General features: G+C 42.0%; 1 protein-coding gene and 1 long non-coding RNA gene across 3 annotated transcripts in view; both read right to left on the bottom strand.

Moving 5' to 3' along the window:
• LOC138953818 (uncharacterized) overlaps positions 1-19,117 on the bottom strand; it is a 455,396-nt gene that overhangs the window by 227,967 nt on the left and 208,312 nt on the right. The window lies entirely within an intron of this gene.
• Positions 1-19,117, bottom strand: part of LOC138953814 (serine/threonine-protein phosphatase 2A 56 kDa regulatory subunit epsilon isoform-like) — a 66,676-nt gene that overhangs the window by 21,393 nt on the left and 26,166 nt on the right. For both annotated transcript variants that reach the window (XM_070325758.1, XM_070325757.1), the window contains exon 2: positions 17,891-18,087. In XM_070325758.1, the coding sequence (XP_070181859.1) occupies positions 17,891-18,087 (197 nt within the window). The remainder of the gene's footprint in view (positions 1-17,890; positions 18,088-19,117) is intronic.

Below are 19,117 nucleotides of genomic sequence, written 5' to 3' on the forward strand. Positions count from 1 at the left end.
GTATCAATTTATGTATTTATTTGTTTGTGTCTTTGTTTGTCCGCACTTTTTACTTTATATTTTCCACCCAGCCTTACGATACAGATGTCTCCAAGAGTGACCACGCAGCCATAGCGGGCGCCTTGACTACGGGGGATCTGAGGACAAAGAGCAATGCCTTCAACATGCAAGAGACAGTATAACACCCAACACTGCCATGGAATGCTAACAACACAGACTTCACCGTAAACCATGGGCTCTGTTTGTCTGAGTCGGCAGTCAAAATCTGTGACAGACACTGAGATAGTAAAACAGAGGCTTCTTTGCCAGTTACACTGGTTAGTTTTGTTGGTTTTTATATTTAAGCTCCCTGGGGCCAAAACCTCTTTTACAACTTGTGAAAACTTGCATGCAACTGGCTGCATGCAGCACATCGCACAGTGCAGCAGACTTCGCTTGACAAGCTCTCAGGTAAACTTCAAGAATAGTGTTCAGAATCAACTCTCTACGTCAACAATCTGCCAAACAAGGTTCTAAATTCCTTCAAAATGAAAATAAGCTTTACGGAATTAATTAAATTTCAAAATTATGCTTTCTATCACGATTTTGCCTTAGTTTCAACACACTGCCAAAGTTATCGTCGTCTGCAAAGTTTGGTACCTTGCGACAGCTTCCTTGAATTTGGAACACAATACAGAGACAGTAAAAACACAGGCTCCGCCTGCAAAAGACGAGAGCCACAAGGGAGACAGCAAAACACAAGCTCTGTCTTTGCAGTCAAAAGCTGCAAGGGCCACGGAGTCGGCAAAACACAGGCTTTCCCTCACCACTCAAGAGCTGAGACAGCCGCGGAAACAGCAAAACACAGGCTCTGCCTTTTTGCACCAACAAAAAAGGTGAGACAGCCACATAGCACAGACAGTCCAAATCATGGCATCTGCCCTCAGCATGCCAGAGGCCGAAGTTACGCCGAGGAGACAGAGTGACCCAGATCCACCTCAAGCCTTGCCTCCAGAACAAGACAGCGACAACCCCCCGCCTGGCCATGGTCAATATAATTCGTTTTCTATAAATTGAAGCCTATGATGCCCCAGCAAACAGCGGTCATTGAGAAAGAAGCGAGAATCCCTCCTCCCATTATAATCCATCCACCCTGTCTTAAGCCCACGCTTGCCGTGTGTGTGGACTCCTTGCCGACGGCCTGCGCCACACATTTCTCTGCACCATCCACACACAATGATTATCATTATCATACTATCTGAAAACACACTCCCTCAAAGACCCACAATAACTTTGTTTCCTACAATAGAAGTATGACCCCCCCCCCCCCCCCCCACGGCGGATGCGGGTCGGTTGGAAATTGGTTAAAAGTCGGCCATGTAAACAGCACTTAACGTCTACGCTCACGGAACTGCTATTTTTTCTGCAGATCTTTGCCAATTTCCGACAGAAAAGGAAATCAGTCCCAAATATGCCAGGCAGTATTGGCTTGCATGGAAGCATGGTGTAGCGAACAGGAATATGCATCGTTTGATCCAAGGAAGAGATATTGGATGAGGCGTGTTCGGGGCGCACAAAAAGGAGAGGGTTGTGTACTGTGGGGGGAACAATGCGTACATGTGTTATTATTCTTTGATCAGAGATATTCTTTTTTGTGTTTTCTTTCTAAATCTTCTATCTGCGATTTTGTTCGTCTTCCCTTTGATAAAGACTTTTCTTTTTGTTTAATGAATATCATGTGGATAATTTACATATCATCTTGTGCTCTATCAATAAATTCACTATCTGGAAACCATCATCCCCCCCCCCCCCCCCTCTCTCTCTTTCTGTCATTTCAGCATACAAATGCATTGATGCCGTGAATTTCTGTGAGAATATAGAGATATGGGTTCTAGTGACATGTTAAGCAGTCACCACCACCACCACCACCACCACTATTGTATAACTCACTCCAGGGAACATTGGGGCAACTACACATCTGTCAAACAAAAAACCGCTATGGTTGATACGAGATCTAGTGCATCAACTGGGTATGACGTCAACTGACGTCAGAGAATTAAGGTCATTTTCCCACTCAGCAAATTAAAAAAAAGGCACTAATGAAATAACTGCCACTATCAGCAATTTGCAATCAGCAATAATTCACCTAAGTGCAATAAAAAAAAACACACGCAACTTTACAGTTCCTTCCCCCCAACGACGACGTAAGAATGACTGCCGGCGACCGATGACACTGCAAAGGAGGCATGCATTCATTACCTCACCGCCAACGCAATGACACGCAAGATTACGTCACTCCATCCTGACCTCAGGTCAAAATGAGTTCGGCTAATTCTCTCCCTGACAGGATGCCTTGAGTTTCCTTGTCCGGCAAAGAAACCGATTTTTTTTTTTTTTAAACATATTTAGAGCTTTTTGTAATCTATTATTAACAGCTATTGTGTTTTCAGCGTAGCAATAGGGCCCGATATTTAGACGAGACAAGTATAATGCCGACGAGTCGAAGACGAGTCGCATTATACTTGTTCGAGTCTAAATATCGGACCCTATTGCTACGCTGAAAACACAATAGCGTTTATATAGCTATTCTGACATTAAATTCTGTGTTAGAATCATGTTTTTGTCAGCGACAAGTACCAGAATGGTTCATGTCGTTGATTGCAGACGACGGTTCCCTTTCCGCATGAAGCCACGGAAATAACCGAACATTGAAAAACCCACGGACATGTATTACGGAGAAAACTCGAGATAACCGGATGCTTAGCATTACGTCAATATGTTAGGAATCATATGACGTCATGACGTATCATGCTTGCCTACGTAGATTGTATGTTCGAAAGTCTGACTTCTGTTGGGAATTCGCGTGGTGAAGACAGCGGTAAATCTGTAGATGATAAGAGAACAAGGATTGTCTCAGAAGAAACGACGAAATGTTTCAGACCGGTAACTTCATTTCAACATTGCACTATACAATGGACGTTCTATGTGACAGGAGAGTTTGCTGATTTTGTGTTAAACATTGGAGAGATCGTCTGCTAGAATCCGAGATAGGTCGCTTCAGATTGCAGCTTCTGGAAATTTGCAAGGTTTGTTGCCTGTTAAAGAACTGGATTTTACACGTAATGTAGGGCCTATGTCATGTACAGTAAGCAACAACAAAAACACACGCAAAGCAAATGGCATCGTCTATCGACTAGTCACAGAGTGACAGAAACAAACCTGGCGAGGTATGTGTGTACTTTATACACGTGGAAGAAACCGGAACCACGCGTCTTTGTTATTGCCGATATCGTTTGGATATCGGCAAAAATGGCCAACTTTTGTATCGTTATGCTTTGATGATCGGAAAAGGGATGTGTGAGACCATCCAATCACAGCCCCCGAATTCCCCCACGTGTCCATCAGAATAGCTATATTGATATATATAAGCAGATTCGCGATCGTCGATAATGATTTTTCATGGTGTGTAATTTTTAAATTACAAAGGAATTGATTTGTAAGACAGTTTCAAGGGAGCTATTTTTTCGCGGCTGTATTTACTGTGCAAACAACTCTAAATATGACAAAAGTGTCACGTGATAATCAACCGTTTGGTTTCGGCGTTCGCTGAAGCAGACGATTTTTTCTGTAGTGATGCAACCATATATTACGGTCTCCTTCCGGCAGCAGTCCCAAAATTTCGACTTGTTTTGACCTTAGAACGATGTCTTTATCATAACTGTGAACAGAACGGAGATCACTGTCGAAGTCGGCCAATCTGCAATTATTTTCGTCTCGCGAACACGGCTCGTTTTGATAGATTCGCGTAGGACTTTCGCGTCCGGTCAGAGAGATAATTGGCAATAGCCGTTGAGCGATGTAATCAGAATGTACGTCACTCCTGACCGTCACGTTCCACGAGACGTTTCATCTATCTCTGTCAATCAATAACAGACTCGACGCACAGAAAGTAGTCGAGGCAGGCAACACGCTTGACCTACATGGCAGGAAGAATCCCCCATCAATGTTTCTCCATTCCATCCATGTTCGATCTAAGAGCTATAAAAAGCTGAACGTCCTGCATTTAACAGGATACGTGTGTGCAACTGCAAGTGCTACCGCAGCTGGTAAAGACTGGAGCTACAAAACGACACCATCGGCGAATGTCGTCGAAACATCACCAGTTCCAAATCGATAGTTGACATATATACGGGTGCATGCATGTAAGGTCTGAAACCTCTGCCCGAGAGAGAGAGAGAGAGAGAGAGAGAGAGAGAGAGAGAGAGAGGGAGGGAGGAGGGAGGGAGACGGAGAGAGAGAGAGAGAGAGAGAGAGAGAGAGAGAGAGAGAGAGAGAGTGTGTGTGTTGGTTCAAGTGTTTCTTCTGAGCGACCCAAGGCATATCTTATAGGTAATAATTATTAAGAGCCCGAAAAGCGCCAAAACACTGATCCCGATTTGCCCAAATCTAACTCGGGCATATCGAAATGAACACAGGGATATTTTCCCTGACGATGTAGTTTTGGTTTCAAGGAATTTTCCACATACAACATGAAGATGACAGAATTAACCGCACATGAAAGTGAAGTTCGCGAGTAAATAGTAAACATTCCCTCAAAAGCATCTCTTCCAATTCCAAGAAAAGTACTTCCTCGTAACATCGACGCGACATACATACAGAGAGTAAGCCTGATGCACAGCTCCTATTATGTTCAACCTGTACTTCTCATAAAAGAAATACGGATGCCAAAATGGTGGGAGAAAATAAGAGAACATTCACCCTGAAGCAACTTTCCAGGAAAAGAACTTCCTCATAAAATCGAGTACGTGACATGCACTGTACAGCTGAAGAAGAAATACGACTGTCAAAGTGGCGGAAGAATTAAAACAAGTCGCGTAAGGCGAAATTACTATATTTAGTCAAGCTGTGGAACTCACAGAATGAAACTGAACGCACTGCATTTTTTTCACAATGACCGTAGTCCGCCGCTTGTGCAAAACGGCGTGAAACTGTCGAGCCTGTTCAGCGCGGTAGTGGTTTCGCTGTGCTGCATAGCACGCTTTTCTGTACCTCTCTTCGTTTTTAACTTTCTGAGCGTGTTTTTAATCCAAACATATCATATCTATATGTTTTTGGAATCAGGAACTGACAAGGAATAAGATGAAATTGTTTTTAAATCGATTTCGGAAATTTAATTTTGATTATAATTTTTATATTTTAAATTTTCAGAGCTTGTTTTTAATCCCAATATAACATATTTATATGTTTTTGGAATCAGGAAATGATGTAAATGTGGATTGTTTTATATATTATAAAAAAATTAATTACAATTTTCAGATTTTTAATGACCAAAGTCATTAATTAATTTTTAAGCCACCAAGCTGAAATGCAATACCGAAGTCCGGCCTTCGTCGAAGATTGCTTTACAAAAATTTCAATCAATTTGATTGAAAAATGAGGGTGTGACTGTGCCGCCTCAACTTTTACAAAAAGCCGGATATGACGTCATCAAAAGTATATCGAAAAAAATAAAAAAAACGTCCGGGGATATCATTCCCAGGAACTCTCATGTCAAATTTCATAACGATCGGTCCAGTAGTTTGGTCTGAATCGCTCTACACACACACACGCACAGACAGACAGACACACGCACAGACAGACAAACACACACATACACCATGACCCTCGTCTCGATTCCCCCTCTATGTTAAAACATTTAGTCAAAACTTGACCACATGTAAAAACAGTCAAACAGCCAAGTATCAAGGGTGAAACAAGGAAATAGAGTGAAGCCAAGAAAGAGGGATACATACATGTATATGCTCGGAGCTGAGTGACACTTGGGCTCGTGTCCAAACTCGGCGCTGACGAAAAAGTAAAACGTGTGTGAAAGACAGAGAGGGGCAGGTGGCAGTGTGAGTGGGGAGAGAGGATAGGGGGAGGGAGGGGAGAGAGACAGAGGGAAGGGAGATGGGGGGAGAGAGAGAGGGGAGGGGAGAGAGAGAGGGGAGGGGGGAAGAGAGAGGGGAGGGGGGAAGAGAGAGAGAGAGAGAGAGAGAGAGAGAGAGAGAGAGAGAGAGAGAGAGAGAGAGAGAGAGAGAGAGAGAGAAAAGAAATTAAGCACTGGCTGCGCTGATATTTTGACAGCACTTCTGAAGACACATAATTATTTATTCCTAGTTCAACCAACAAGTGGTATCCTAAAAAGAAAAAAAATCCTTACGGAAAGTGCTTCGCTCAGGGGGAACAACAAGTATAACTCAGCCCTGAAAGTCCAACAAATGGTGTACTCGCCTTTGGCTAGTGATTCTGAAAATTTGCTAGCCAGAGAGCAAACTTTACTAGCCAAACCAACAATTTGTTTCAGCAACTTTACTCGCATTTCGCCAGTTATGTTTCTACTCGCCATGGCGAGTAAAATGCTCGCCACTTTCAGGCCTGCAACTACCAAGCGCACAAAGGTGACTGAGCCTAATGGTATTCAATCGTATACGTCACACCGCCACTAAAAAATAATTACGTCACTGGGGGGAAAATGCCACAAACCTTGACACGCAGAACACTATCGATCCACAACTACGACTTCATTGGGGCAGAGAAACCAAAACAGAAATTGAAAAAAAAATGCTCTCTCTCTCTTTCCCGCTGTTTGGTTTTAAATGCTAACACTGTAACAGGCATAGCATTCCAGATGATGACACTTTTAGATGATGAAGCTGCTGGAAGGACAAGACACAAACTGGACGCATCCGGTGTCAACAACAACAGAAACATTAAACTGTAAAACAAACAAGTAAATAGGAAAGGGGGTGGTGGGAGTGGGGTGTTAGGAAGGGGAGTGGAAAGGACGTCCATCAAAGAATTCCTGGACGTGCTAAAAGAGAAACAACTGTATAATAAGATGGGGATGATACGGGTGGAGGGAAGGTGGGAGTGGGATGAAATAGGGAGTGAAATGTGAGGGGCAGGAAAAACGTGTTACGTTATACCTGGACATTCTGCGAAAAACACACACACATATATACATATATAACAAGACTGCGCAAGAAACAGTAGGACAAGATTGGAGATCGAGAAGGCAAAAAGAGAAGGAAGTAAAAATGCTTCTAGAGGAGTTGATTCAAAGTCGTCGGGATGGAGGTAGAGGGGGACGGGGAGGGGGAGGGTGTGTGTGTGTTTGTGTGTGTGTTTGTGTGTTAATGTAATGTGGCTTGCATTGGCCGAAAAGACAGACACAAAGAAAGAAAGGAAGATGCTGACGACGCTTCCTCCCCCACGCGATCAATACATCACACAAACATCCCTCCCAATCTCAGCTGTGATTGATCTCCGCTGGAACCAGATGCCCAGCCTCCCTGTGTCACACGACTTCCAAGACAAGCCGGCAAGAAAATGGGATATTTCCTGTTGTCTTACAGTACAAAGCCACACACATACTGTATACACAAAGGAATGTCCTTTGGCTTTGGCGTCGGTACATGACAAAATGCCGAAATCGCCAAATACTTTGCCACCATTTTGATTTCACCATTTTGTTTTTACAATGAAAATGTCGGAAATTTGTAAAAATTTTCAAACATTTGATGCAAAATTGCCAAAGAATATAAACCCTAGCAGCATACCTGTTTGTGCATCCTAGGCTTTATATTCTTCCGCCAAGGTTGACAAAATGTTTCGGCAATTTTCAGACAACTTTCAGCTTGCAAAATCATGGTTCTTTGTTTCCCATGAGAACTCAGTGCTCTAAGACCACAGTTTTCCTTCATCTAATATTCTCATGTAAACAAGTTCTGAATCAATTGAAACCCAATGAACAAAACTGTATACAAAATGTTGATGCTTCAGCGCACAGCGTCATGACATTTTATAGTACAGTGTCGTGCAATTAATGACGGAAAAGGAATTTTTGTGTGACCCAAGTACATGTAAATAGAGTCATGAAAACAACAGCTTTCCACACTTGTGGCTGCAGCAGAAATATTGGTTAGATGAGTTTTGCTGGTGCCCCTTTGCAGATGAGTCTCAATCAGTGTAATTACATTCTTGTCACAGTTGCCGTCTTCCTTCCCTCTTTTCCCTCTGGTCGCCACTGTGATGCAAATAAACTGAAAGGGTCAGAGACTGCTGAACATTTCCAGATATCTGTGGAGCACATGTGCATTTCTCATTAGCTTATTGTTAATTCTCACCAATGACAAGGAATTCTTTGCTTTCTGATACAGTAGTGTGAGAATATGGGATGACTTCTTTTGAAAGCTTTCAAACCCCTGGAGAGCTAATGTCATCGTTTGAGGTTTATCTGCCAGTTAGCTTTGAGCTTCAATGTTAAAAGAACTCAAAACCTGCAAACCTAATAGTAGGCTATGGCGAATAAAGAAAAAGAGAAAGAAACAATACAGACAGTATATCACCGAAACGAAATCAATTATCATAAATTGTGGGATATAGACAATCCTTGGAAGCACTCCCAGCTGCTAAATGGCAAGAAAAAAAGACACACAAAAAAGAAGAAAAGAAGCAGATTTATTGATTTTTCTGACAAGGGAACATTTGTTCTACATGTATCTGTATTTATGTGTGCTCAAAGACCTGTGCCATTAGCTTTCCAGTTAAGACATCAGCATATATAAGGCCAGCAGACTGCCTAATTAGTGAAGACAAAGGGTTTGACTAATGCAGTCTTCTGGCATAAGAAGGACCAAAACGCCACAGTGGATGCTGCCAATGTGCAAGCCTTTGTAAGACTTTTGTTACTACCAGTAGTTTTAGCGAAGATATTTGCTCAACAGGAAAGCCTGATTAGGTAGACTACTACCTCTCTACTCATACCACAATAGTCATCTTTGCTGTGTCTGGTAAGGGTAATTAAGGTACCAGTTGCCTTTAAAAGTGGACACATCCAAGAGATAATTAATGGACATGTCCTTCAGTAAACGTACTCCTTTTTGTGTACTCCTTCAACAAGACATCATGCATTATGCTGAATAACCCCCACAAACCTTAACAAAAACCATCCCAAGTCAAAATAAATTAAAGCTCTTATCCTTCTTCAATCCATTTTTGAATCCTCTTCATCAATTTTCTAAAATACATCTAACATCCATCCAACTTTCAGTATCATTATGAAAATTGTTCCCAATGAATAACCAGGCGGAACAATCTGTTTTTCACCCAGCACCAGCCTCTGTTCTCAGAATCTATTCAAGTGAGACAGGTAAGACTGTATACTAATCTACCAGGGACATAAAAAAAAAACTTGCAAGAAAATGAATATTAGTGTACAGGTAAGACCATATATTAATTTACAGGTGACAAAACCCCCTGAAAAGACACATATTTGTGTTCAGATAAAGACGGTAGATTAATCTACCAGTGACAGAACCCCATGGAAGAAAATGAATATTTGTGTGCATAATTTGCATTCGCCACAAAAGCAGGCTAAACTCCTGTTGATCAGATGCTGGCTCTGCAGTGATTTAGTGCTGGCCAGGTTGATCAATAAACGTCGATGCCATGCCAAGGCTGGGAAAGAAGGCAGGTCTGACTTGTGTGACCAGCACAAAAGGTTGTGCAAGTGCCAGAGATTAGGTGCCGAAGACCTGCTACCCCTACAATAATCCAACATACTTACACTTCTGCAGGTTATTCACGCGTAATTGTCCACACCTGTTTCACAATCAGAGAAAAACCTTCCGTAAAACCACTTCCATATTTTCCCCTCGAGGAATGAAGAAGAATACTTGTAAATAAATTGCTTCTCTTCAGACAGAACTTTAAACCTGAAGCATTCCTAGTGAAATTTAAGAACAAGACTTCTGTATTTACCACTTGTAGAATGAAGAAGGATTGTAATACATTATTTCACTTCAGTCAAGAGTTCTAACTTGAAGCAATCCTAGTACAATGTTAGCAGCCATTTTTTCTACACTATTTCAGTTACTTAGTGCTTATTTAAACATAATAGTATAGTTTATTTGTCTCGGGAGGCAAAAGTAGCAGTAATTTCTTTTCTCTTATTGATGTTACTGCTCACAATTATACATAAATATTTGACTGTGAAAAAGGGAAACACATAAATTATATACAAGTAACAGAATGTTTTTCATTCGTCTGGCTGGTACTGACATACAGTATATATATGAGTTGTTCTTCAGTACTGGTGACAGAAAGGGGGAAAAGTGGTCAAAATTCAAATCTCTAGTTTTGTTTTTGAAATATTGCTTTTCATAAAGCAGAAATACTGTAGTATCTGTTGTACATAAGAAAAAATCACTGGTTCACATGGTTCCTACATAATCTAACTTTTAAAGCTGGTTCTTGTGTGTCTGTGTGTATGTTTGTATGATGACGATAGGACCCGAAACGGCTGCACGGACTGAGACAGGAATTGCAGAGAATGTTCTTTGCCACTCGAGTCGTGTCATGAGGTACTTTTGGAATAGCAAATTTGAAAGGATTCTTCAAAAAACGGCGTAAAACATTATATACCCTGTGAGCTATCGAGGATCCTCCCCGTCTGGGCTGTCGAAACATGGTCTTGTTAAAAGACGTTTTCAAATGCGGTTAACGGGGAGATACACTCGAAGCACATTTAGCGAAGTTATGTTGCCAAATCATCAAAGATCAACATTTCACTACACGGATCGATGCACACAGTCGAAATAGATGTGACGTTCACACGACCGAAGACTACTTACTAGCAGACTAGCAGACGACAAGATCTAAATATTTAGATCAGTGTAAGAGCAATCCGTTGAAGAACAGTTACTCCGCTTATTCGTCTTCAGTTAAGCTTATTTCCCCTGCCATAAGTTTCCTTGCAGATCTGCAGTCGCGTAGTGAAATGAACTAGTGTCATCGGAAGATTCTTCTCAGTCAATGATCAAAGCACAGTAAGTTCTATGCTGACAAAAGTCACTTTCGGACAACACGACGATTGACTTAATTTATGAGCCCAAAGGTAACAATATCGACAAGAATGTACGCATTTGACATTAAATGAAACATTCATAGACAGTTTCCAACTCACCAGATCTGCCAAAGAGCCGTCATTCGTGAAAAAACGATGATTTTAATCAGACAGGTATCGGAAACAAGCCTTGGTCACCTGCGTTATTCCTTCCAAGGCGACGTGACGGCGCCACATTTGTTTGTTTATGGCTGTTTATCGCGAAACAACACAGTTGAAATTTGTGTGTAAAATACCACAAATTTGTGGTGAATCAGTTCGTCATCTGCGTTTCGATTGTAATTAAGTCAGATTGGAGTTACTTTGAATCGAAGGCGAGGGTAACCTGCGTTATTTGTGGGACATCGTGAACAAATTTGATTGCAATATTTTATACAGAAAGTAAATTTCAATGATTCTGGCTCAGACTTGTAGATCTGTTATGCAGTGTGTTGGTAGTGTATCTGCTTTTCTGCTATGAAGCTCATTTGGAGTGATACGCTGATCGAAGTGGGGTACCCTATGTGGGACATCAGCCGTATGCAGATTACGCCTCAGAACACTCTCGCATTTCACAAAGACAACAATAATTTGCAACATTTCAAGAACTGCATCAGTTTTATTAGATACTATTTCAACAACAACAGCACAAACACGACTATTATCAACAACACAGAACGGGAGGTAAGTCTTCAAAGACGCACCAAGTGTGCGTTCCCGTTTTTGGACGCCATTTTTGCTGGCATTTTCACAGTAAATCTTAATATTTCCATATCTATTGAATGATTTTGGTATTTTCTTTGATTGTGCCGATTCTCCTATCTCTCTGGCATGTACTGGGTGCTTTGTGACCAGTTTCTCCCCTAGACTGTATTGAAAAATGCGTCCGTGTGAGCTGACCCCCACTTGTGACCAGTAGCAAAGAACAACTCATATATATCCTGACTGAAAATTAAGGCATCACTTTAATTTCTACACATTTTCTCATTTTATTACATGTACTTCCATTTAACAAAAAACAAAACAAAAACCACAACAACAAAACTGCCATGATCAATCACAGTGACTGCTATAATCTAGTGCAGTGATTATTAACACCCTCTTGAGGAATATGCAAGTCTGAGCTCTTTAGAAACAAACAGACTGAAAAATCATCCCTTGCCAAAACATGCCAACATCAGTGAGTTCAGAAAAGATTTACAACCCAAGACCTAAAATTTGAACTGAGAAAGTCTACTGCCACACTGTGAAACAGGCGGGCAAGGCAGGCTTGGCTTAGGGCGCTATGGCATACATCAACATGCATGTCCATTTACTAGATTCTCATTACTTCATCATTTGATCAGGTTACACACACGTAACTGAATGCTGCAGCTGCCTCCCTGTCTTTCTCTCTCTCCTCCCTGAACATCCCCCAGTCACACACACGCACTTACACACACACGCGCGCGCACACTGTCATCCTCTATTCCCTCACACACACACACACACACACACACACACACACACACAGGCGCTTGACAATGAGAACTTTAACCCTTTCCTCCCTTATAGTTATACACACATACACACAGAGGCACTTCACAATTCTGCCTTTTTTTCCTGTACACACACACACACACACAAACACGTACGCGCGCATGCACACACACAGGCGCTTAACAACTGTCACCCTTTTTCCTTACTTCCCCTTTCCACACCATGCAATCCATCTCTGTCAAACTAGCATAGCTTACGGGGGATAAAAAGCTCCCCAGCGTCAAGCTTCTTTGCAAACGACTTGCACTGCTTTGCAATCACTTAGCTAGGAAAGAGCTCTTCAGGGTGTGGCTAAAAACTCAAAACCTGCATTCAAAAAGAAAAACACTTCGCCTTCTACCTCGTTCAATACAGCCTTTACAGGTAGGCTTTCCCCTATAGTAATACAGGAACAGTGGAACCCTCCCACCCTCCCTCCCCAACCCCATTAAGCCCCCCCCCCCCCCCCCCCCATTCTAACGCCTTCCCTCTTCTAAAACTCTCATTTGACAAATTTGTTGTTCATAATGTATGCAAATGTACCTTTATTTCAATGCTCTCTTCTTTTTAAATGTAATACTAATACCTGATTTGGGAGATCGTAGCAGGGGGTACCACTGTAGCCATTTCTCACCATAAAGACTAGTACCCCCTATTATGAAATGTTTAAAAAGGCTGACAGAGAGGGTACTGTCAAGTACCTGTGAAGTATAACGAACCTGCCAAAAGCAGAGGCTGTGCTTGTGAGGATGAACCTGACAAATGATCACGACTGTACTGACTGCATGACTAATAACAATGCCGAAGATATGCATCTGCTCCCCTCTCTCCCAGCCCTACTACACTTTACAGAACAAAGTGACACACTTTCGCTCAGTGAATATCTGCAAGTGGCTCAGTGATGTCATTTCTGACGTCAAGGTGTGTATTTTACTCCTTTTATACACATTCTTAAAATTATTTTCGTGTTTTACAGTGCAACAAGCCCCGATACAGTTTTGTTCTTACCCCATTTAAAAACAGCAACACTAACTTCCCTTTCACCTATCTTTCATTGTTATCTTGTTCTAAAAATATGGTCCTATTGAAAAAGTTCCTCCTATTATAGACCCGATTTTTTTTGATTTTTTTTTTTTTAGGAATTAAAAGGAAGGTTGAGCTGTACATGCACTGCCTTGGGCCAGCTGTGAAGCACAGACTAAGCTTGTTTACAGGGCAGAGGTGTGCTTGGCTGCATTTAAACCTAACAGGCGCTAAAATGGGATCACATTCAGCAAGTGTGTTTACTTCTGCAAAAGGTATTAACAGACTGGGGTTCTTTGGCAGAGGAGCACTAACAGTAACAGGAAGTGCTAAGGGCACCCTGATACCAGCTGAGTTTCTTTGATGCATCCCCCCCCCCCCCCCCCTGTGCCTTTGTAGTATTAACTTTCTTGCACCTTTATAACAGAAAGCTGAAGAATGTTTTCATTACATTTTTTTTTCACACATACAGTCATACTGATAAATATAAAATATTGCTTTGAAGAGTTTTTGTCCTTCAGTAAGCCTGGAGCAAATGTGTACCCTAAGATCAATTTTCTAGCAATGGCAATGAGACCGTAAAAAAAAAAGGGGAAAAACCCAGCAAGACACAAAAAAACACCTTTATTGATCATTCTGAGAATGTTTAAACATTGTTATCATCACTTCTTAATATATTGTGTTTTAATGTCTGAATCCTATGTTGAGTATTCACATCTCAAATAATCAGAGACTGCACCAACTTCTGCAGTTTCAATCTGTAAGTGAATGCTTTAAAAAATATGTGAATCAATCCTCCCAGGTATGAAAATACCTTTAACCACACGTAGGTGATAAACTTGTGGTGAACAGATTTATCTGAAATGTTTAATTGTACCAACTATGTTATTTCAAATTTAAACTTGATTACATCCATCTGCTTTATCATAATGAGCAGTTCTTTGAAACAATAAGATAACATTGGCATAAAACTCAGTGACTTAACCCCCCTCCCTTCCTTCCCCATTATCTCTGAACGGCAACTAAGCTGCCCTTTGTGTTCGTGCTACAGAGATGCCCGGCGGCGGCTGTGGTCAGTGTGGGAGAGTTGAAAAATGTTCTGGGAAAGCTGGCATAATTCCCACCGCCTCTATAGACCCCCTACAAGCTTGCATGACCAGAACGCCGGTGTAACACGAAATTTTTACTCCACGAAAAATTTACTCCGGAATAAATATTTCGTACGAAATTCTTACTCCGAGTACACTTTTCGTACGAGAAAAGAACTCCCCAAGGCACGAAAAAATTACTCCCTCCACGAAATTTTTACCCCCCATTTTTGGCTCACGTAAGTGTAGCCTATGCGATGATAAACTTTGTCTGTCTGTGCGTGCGTATGTATGTATGTATGTATGTATGTATGTGTGTATGTCTGTGGTAGAAACTTTAACATTTCCGAGTCTATGGATTACGTCAGTCTCGGTCAAAAGTGTTCGACGTGTGTGATAGAAACTATTTGAAGACGTCATATTATGACGTAAGAGGGTTAGACGTCACGCAAAGGAATTACTGAAAGTCTCGGTCATTGTTATTGTGAGCGGGCCGAGACTTCTTGGCAGATCCAGGGTCTCGCTTTCTTGCATAGTTTCACCTATGCTTACTGTGTGTGTGTGTGTGTGTGTGTGTGTGTGTGTGTGTGTGTGTGTGTGTGTGTGTGTGTGTGTGCGTGTATGTGTGACGGAGTGATTGAGTTTGTGTTACTGTTTGTCGATTTCTTACGTGAGCCTTGAAGGCTTCGCCTCTTGTTTTTACTTCCAGTAAAAATTTTGTACGCAAAAATGGGATGCGGGCGAAGGGATAATGCCAATAAGTGATCTCGCACACACGAATGTCGCGCTACCCTCCTTCCACCCCTTCCACCACCAAGACTAACAGGGGACAAGGGAGTAAAAATGTCGTACACCTGGCATGGGAAGTTAAATTGCTTGTGTTGGGGTGAAGTAATTTATTCGTTATTTATTCGTCCAGGGAGTAACATTTTTGTACGAAATGTCTACTCGGAACTCACCTGTCTTGGGGAGTAATTTTCTCGTGTAATGGGGGAGTGCTTTTTTCGTGAAGGGAGTAACTTTTTCGTACGAAATGTTTACTCCGGAGTAAAAATCTCGTGCGAGTAATTTTCTCGTGTTACACCGGCTGCCAAACTTAGCACTACTCGGTCAGAGCACAAGCCTACAGTCTAATCTACCTAGGGTTTGGTCGTTGTGGATCAAGGCCTGACAGAATGGACAGACCTGAATTTCACTGGAGCTGATGAAACCATCCGAGTTATGTGAAAAACAAATCCGTGAACACCATGGAAGATCTTTTGGGTAGATCAATAAAACTGTCCAAAAAACAACGCTGCCCTCCCCCCTACCCCCTAAAACAAAAATCCGGGGATAAATTAGAATCTTCTGGGAGCTGAATAACAAAATGTTCCTCTTCGTGTAACCCTATCCCTACTTGTAAAGAGGACGATCCAGTGAAGGCTAACCTGTCACGGCAAAGTGCTGACCAACACAGAGTTCCGTAACCATGGCAACAAGAGCTCATTGTCGCTGCATTCTGCTACAAGGGAGACTCCAGCAAGATCCGATCTGATCAGACGGGTCAGCAAGATCCGATCTGATCAGACGGGTGACCTTATCTGCTGTGCAGAGAAACTAAGGAGGACAGCATGTGCGGACCCCGCAGTGTAAGTATGGTCACAGTGTAAATATGGTCACAGTCAGTGTAAGTATGGTCACGCTGTCAACCGGACAGAAAAGAATAGTTAGGTCGGGTTTGGACCAATGCCTTCACACAGACCGATGAGCAAAACAGAACCTTCACTGTTCTTGTTACTGAGTTAGGTGTCCATAGCAGAACTGAGAGAGAGAGAGAGAGAGAGAGAGAGAGAGAGAGAGAGAGAGAGAGAGAGAGAGAGAGAGAGAGAGAGAGAGAAGAGAAGAGAGTAGAGAGTAGAGAGAGAGAGAGAGAGAGAGAGAGAGAGGGAGAGAGAGAGAGGGAGAGAGAGGAGAGAGAGGAGAGAGAAGAGAGAGAGGGAGAGGAGAGAGGGAGAGAAGAGAGAGAGAGAGAGAGAGAGAGAGAGAGAGAGAGAGAGAGAGAGAGAGAGAGAGAGAGAGAGAGGGGACCCCCCTTACCCCCAGAACTGATGATGATGGGCACGGGGAGGGGGCTCTAAGGGTTACAGATGAAAGTGTAACTCTATGCTAAGATGAACTTCAGTGAATAAAAGTTCAACCAGTGTGTGTTCTGATCTTAAAGAGATAAGAAAGTTCATCCCAGGGCATTCTGCCTTCTCACAAAGAGTCTGATATCATCATGATCTAGTGCGGCGGTAAAGACAAGAAAGGTACTCAAACTATTGTGACCCGAATTAAAGTAAAAGTAATCATAACCTTGATTCAGACGGATGGTTTTGCGTGTGCGTGTGTTTGTGGGGGGGGGGGGGGGCTCTGCAAATTACACTAACATTCTCTGATGACAGGTTACGTTACTAGTGCTACCTAATCCAACTCCAGTCAGGATTCACAGGCCTTTCCTGGGCAAATGCAAATTAATGTTAACTTGTGCACGCAGGTTCCAACTTCCATACATGTGTATGTCCATCTTAGTACATCATCATCTTACCTTCATATTTGTTGCTGTGCATAAAGTCCAAAGATTGTGGGCATGCATGTGTATGTGTACATGTATAGATATGTCTGTATACGTCTGTGCCTTCATGTCGTCTGTATACACATGTGCCTGCATCTCTTGTGTATGTGTGCATACACTACACCTGTGTAAGTGTACTGTTTGTATGCACATTAGGGTTTACCTGAGTGTGTTCAGCAAGACCACTTAGTGCATGCAGATGACACCTAAATAGCTGCAAGACAGTCTAAAAGGAGTAAACGAGAAGAAGAAGACAGAAAAACACAAATACACCACAGAAAAAACATAGCTTCACAAACAGCAACAATAACAACCACAGACAAACATTGCTTTACAAACAGCAACAATAACAACCACAGACAAACATGCTTTACAAACAGCAACAATAACAACCACAGACAAACATGCTTTACAAACAGCAACAATAACAACCACGGACAAACATTGCTTTACAAACAGCAACAATAACAACCACAGACAAACATGCTTTACAAACAGCAACAATAACAACCACAGACAAACATGCTTTACAAACAGCAACAATAACAACCACAGACAAACATGCTTTACAAACAGCAACAATAACAACCACGGACAAACATTGCTTTACAAACAGCAACAATAACAACCACAGACAAACATTGCTTTACAAACAGCAACAATAACAACCACAGACAAACATTGCTTTACAAACAGCAACAATAACAACCACAGAAAAAAACATTGCTATAACAAACAAAAGCAAGTGAAATGGAGACTGACCATTCGCACTATATCCGGGTAGACGGGCTCGGTGAGGACATTGCGGGTGGCAGTGATGTAGTCGACCAGCTCGTTGAGACAGGCACGCTTGATCTCCTTGCTCTTGAGATCCGTCACCGGGTCCATGAAGTCGAAGACAACGCAGCATTGTTGCAGCTTCTTGATGAACAGTTCTTGCTGCTCTGCTGGGGGTGTGTCTGTCAGGAGGCAAGCACAAAGGTATTACAAACAATGCACAATACTGCAGTCAATTGTTTAGGATCATATGGGAAACCTGCGTAATACTAAATTTAATAGTGAATAATTTTTGTATCATGCTTGCTATTCGTTTGCATACAGACACATCCTCTCCCCATGTTACCTAAATAAAACCCAGAATAAAGTGGCCTATAGCCTCAGGGCAGAGAAGTGACACTCCCCTCTCTCTCTTACACACACAAACATGTCTCAGGTGCCACTTACAGATCTTAACACAAACATACACTACTGGTGCACATGCACACTTGTGGCTGTAAGTATAACATTATGAAATTATGATGTATTGATGATTAACTTGTGCGCTGTGCATGTAAACCGTGGTTTATCCTACATACGTGAGAGACACCCGTGAGATAATAATCGTTCAAATCACACGTGTGTATATCATGTAAATGAGGTCATGTCAAGCAAGTCTGGCAGGGACCTGTTTTTCCACTGCTTATGATACCAAAGTCACCGAGACAAACGTCATTATAGAAGAAAAAAAATTGCGCTCGCTAATTACCCTCGATGAATCTTTAGAACTAACACGTCACGCCACACTTTCAGAGTGACGTTTCTTTGCTTTGACGTAATAGATTGCACGAGGCTTTAGAAGAGATCGAGGTTCCAAAACAAGCGTCTTCAATTTAGCTGCCTCGAATGCAGGACATTTTCAGTAAAATACACGTAAGTACAGTATGTAGGATAAACAGAATACTACATGGCTTGCTGTGTCGTACCAGATTTACACTAGTTGCTTTTTCAAATAGTGAACTGCGAGCGAAAACAAGAAGGGCAAAGCCCATACGACTCACATGCTTTACACATTTTTCCTACCAAAATACATGTGACCTTGACCCAAGGTCAAGGTCATCCAAGGTCATGCAACACAAAGCTGTTAATTCAAGACATAGGAAGTACAATGGTGCTTATTGGCTCTTTCTACCATGAGATATGGTCACTTTTAGTGGTTCACTACCTTATTTT

The sequence above is a fragment of the Littorina saxatilis genome, linkage group LG17 (genome assembly GCF_037325665.1).
Source record: "Littorina saxatilis isolate snail1 linkage group LG17, US_GU_Lsax_2.0, whole genome shotgun sequence".
Taxonomy (NCBI): domain Eukaryota; kingdom Metazoa; phylum Mollusca; class Gastropoda; order Littorinimorpha; family Littorinidae; genus Littorina; species Littorina saxatilis.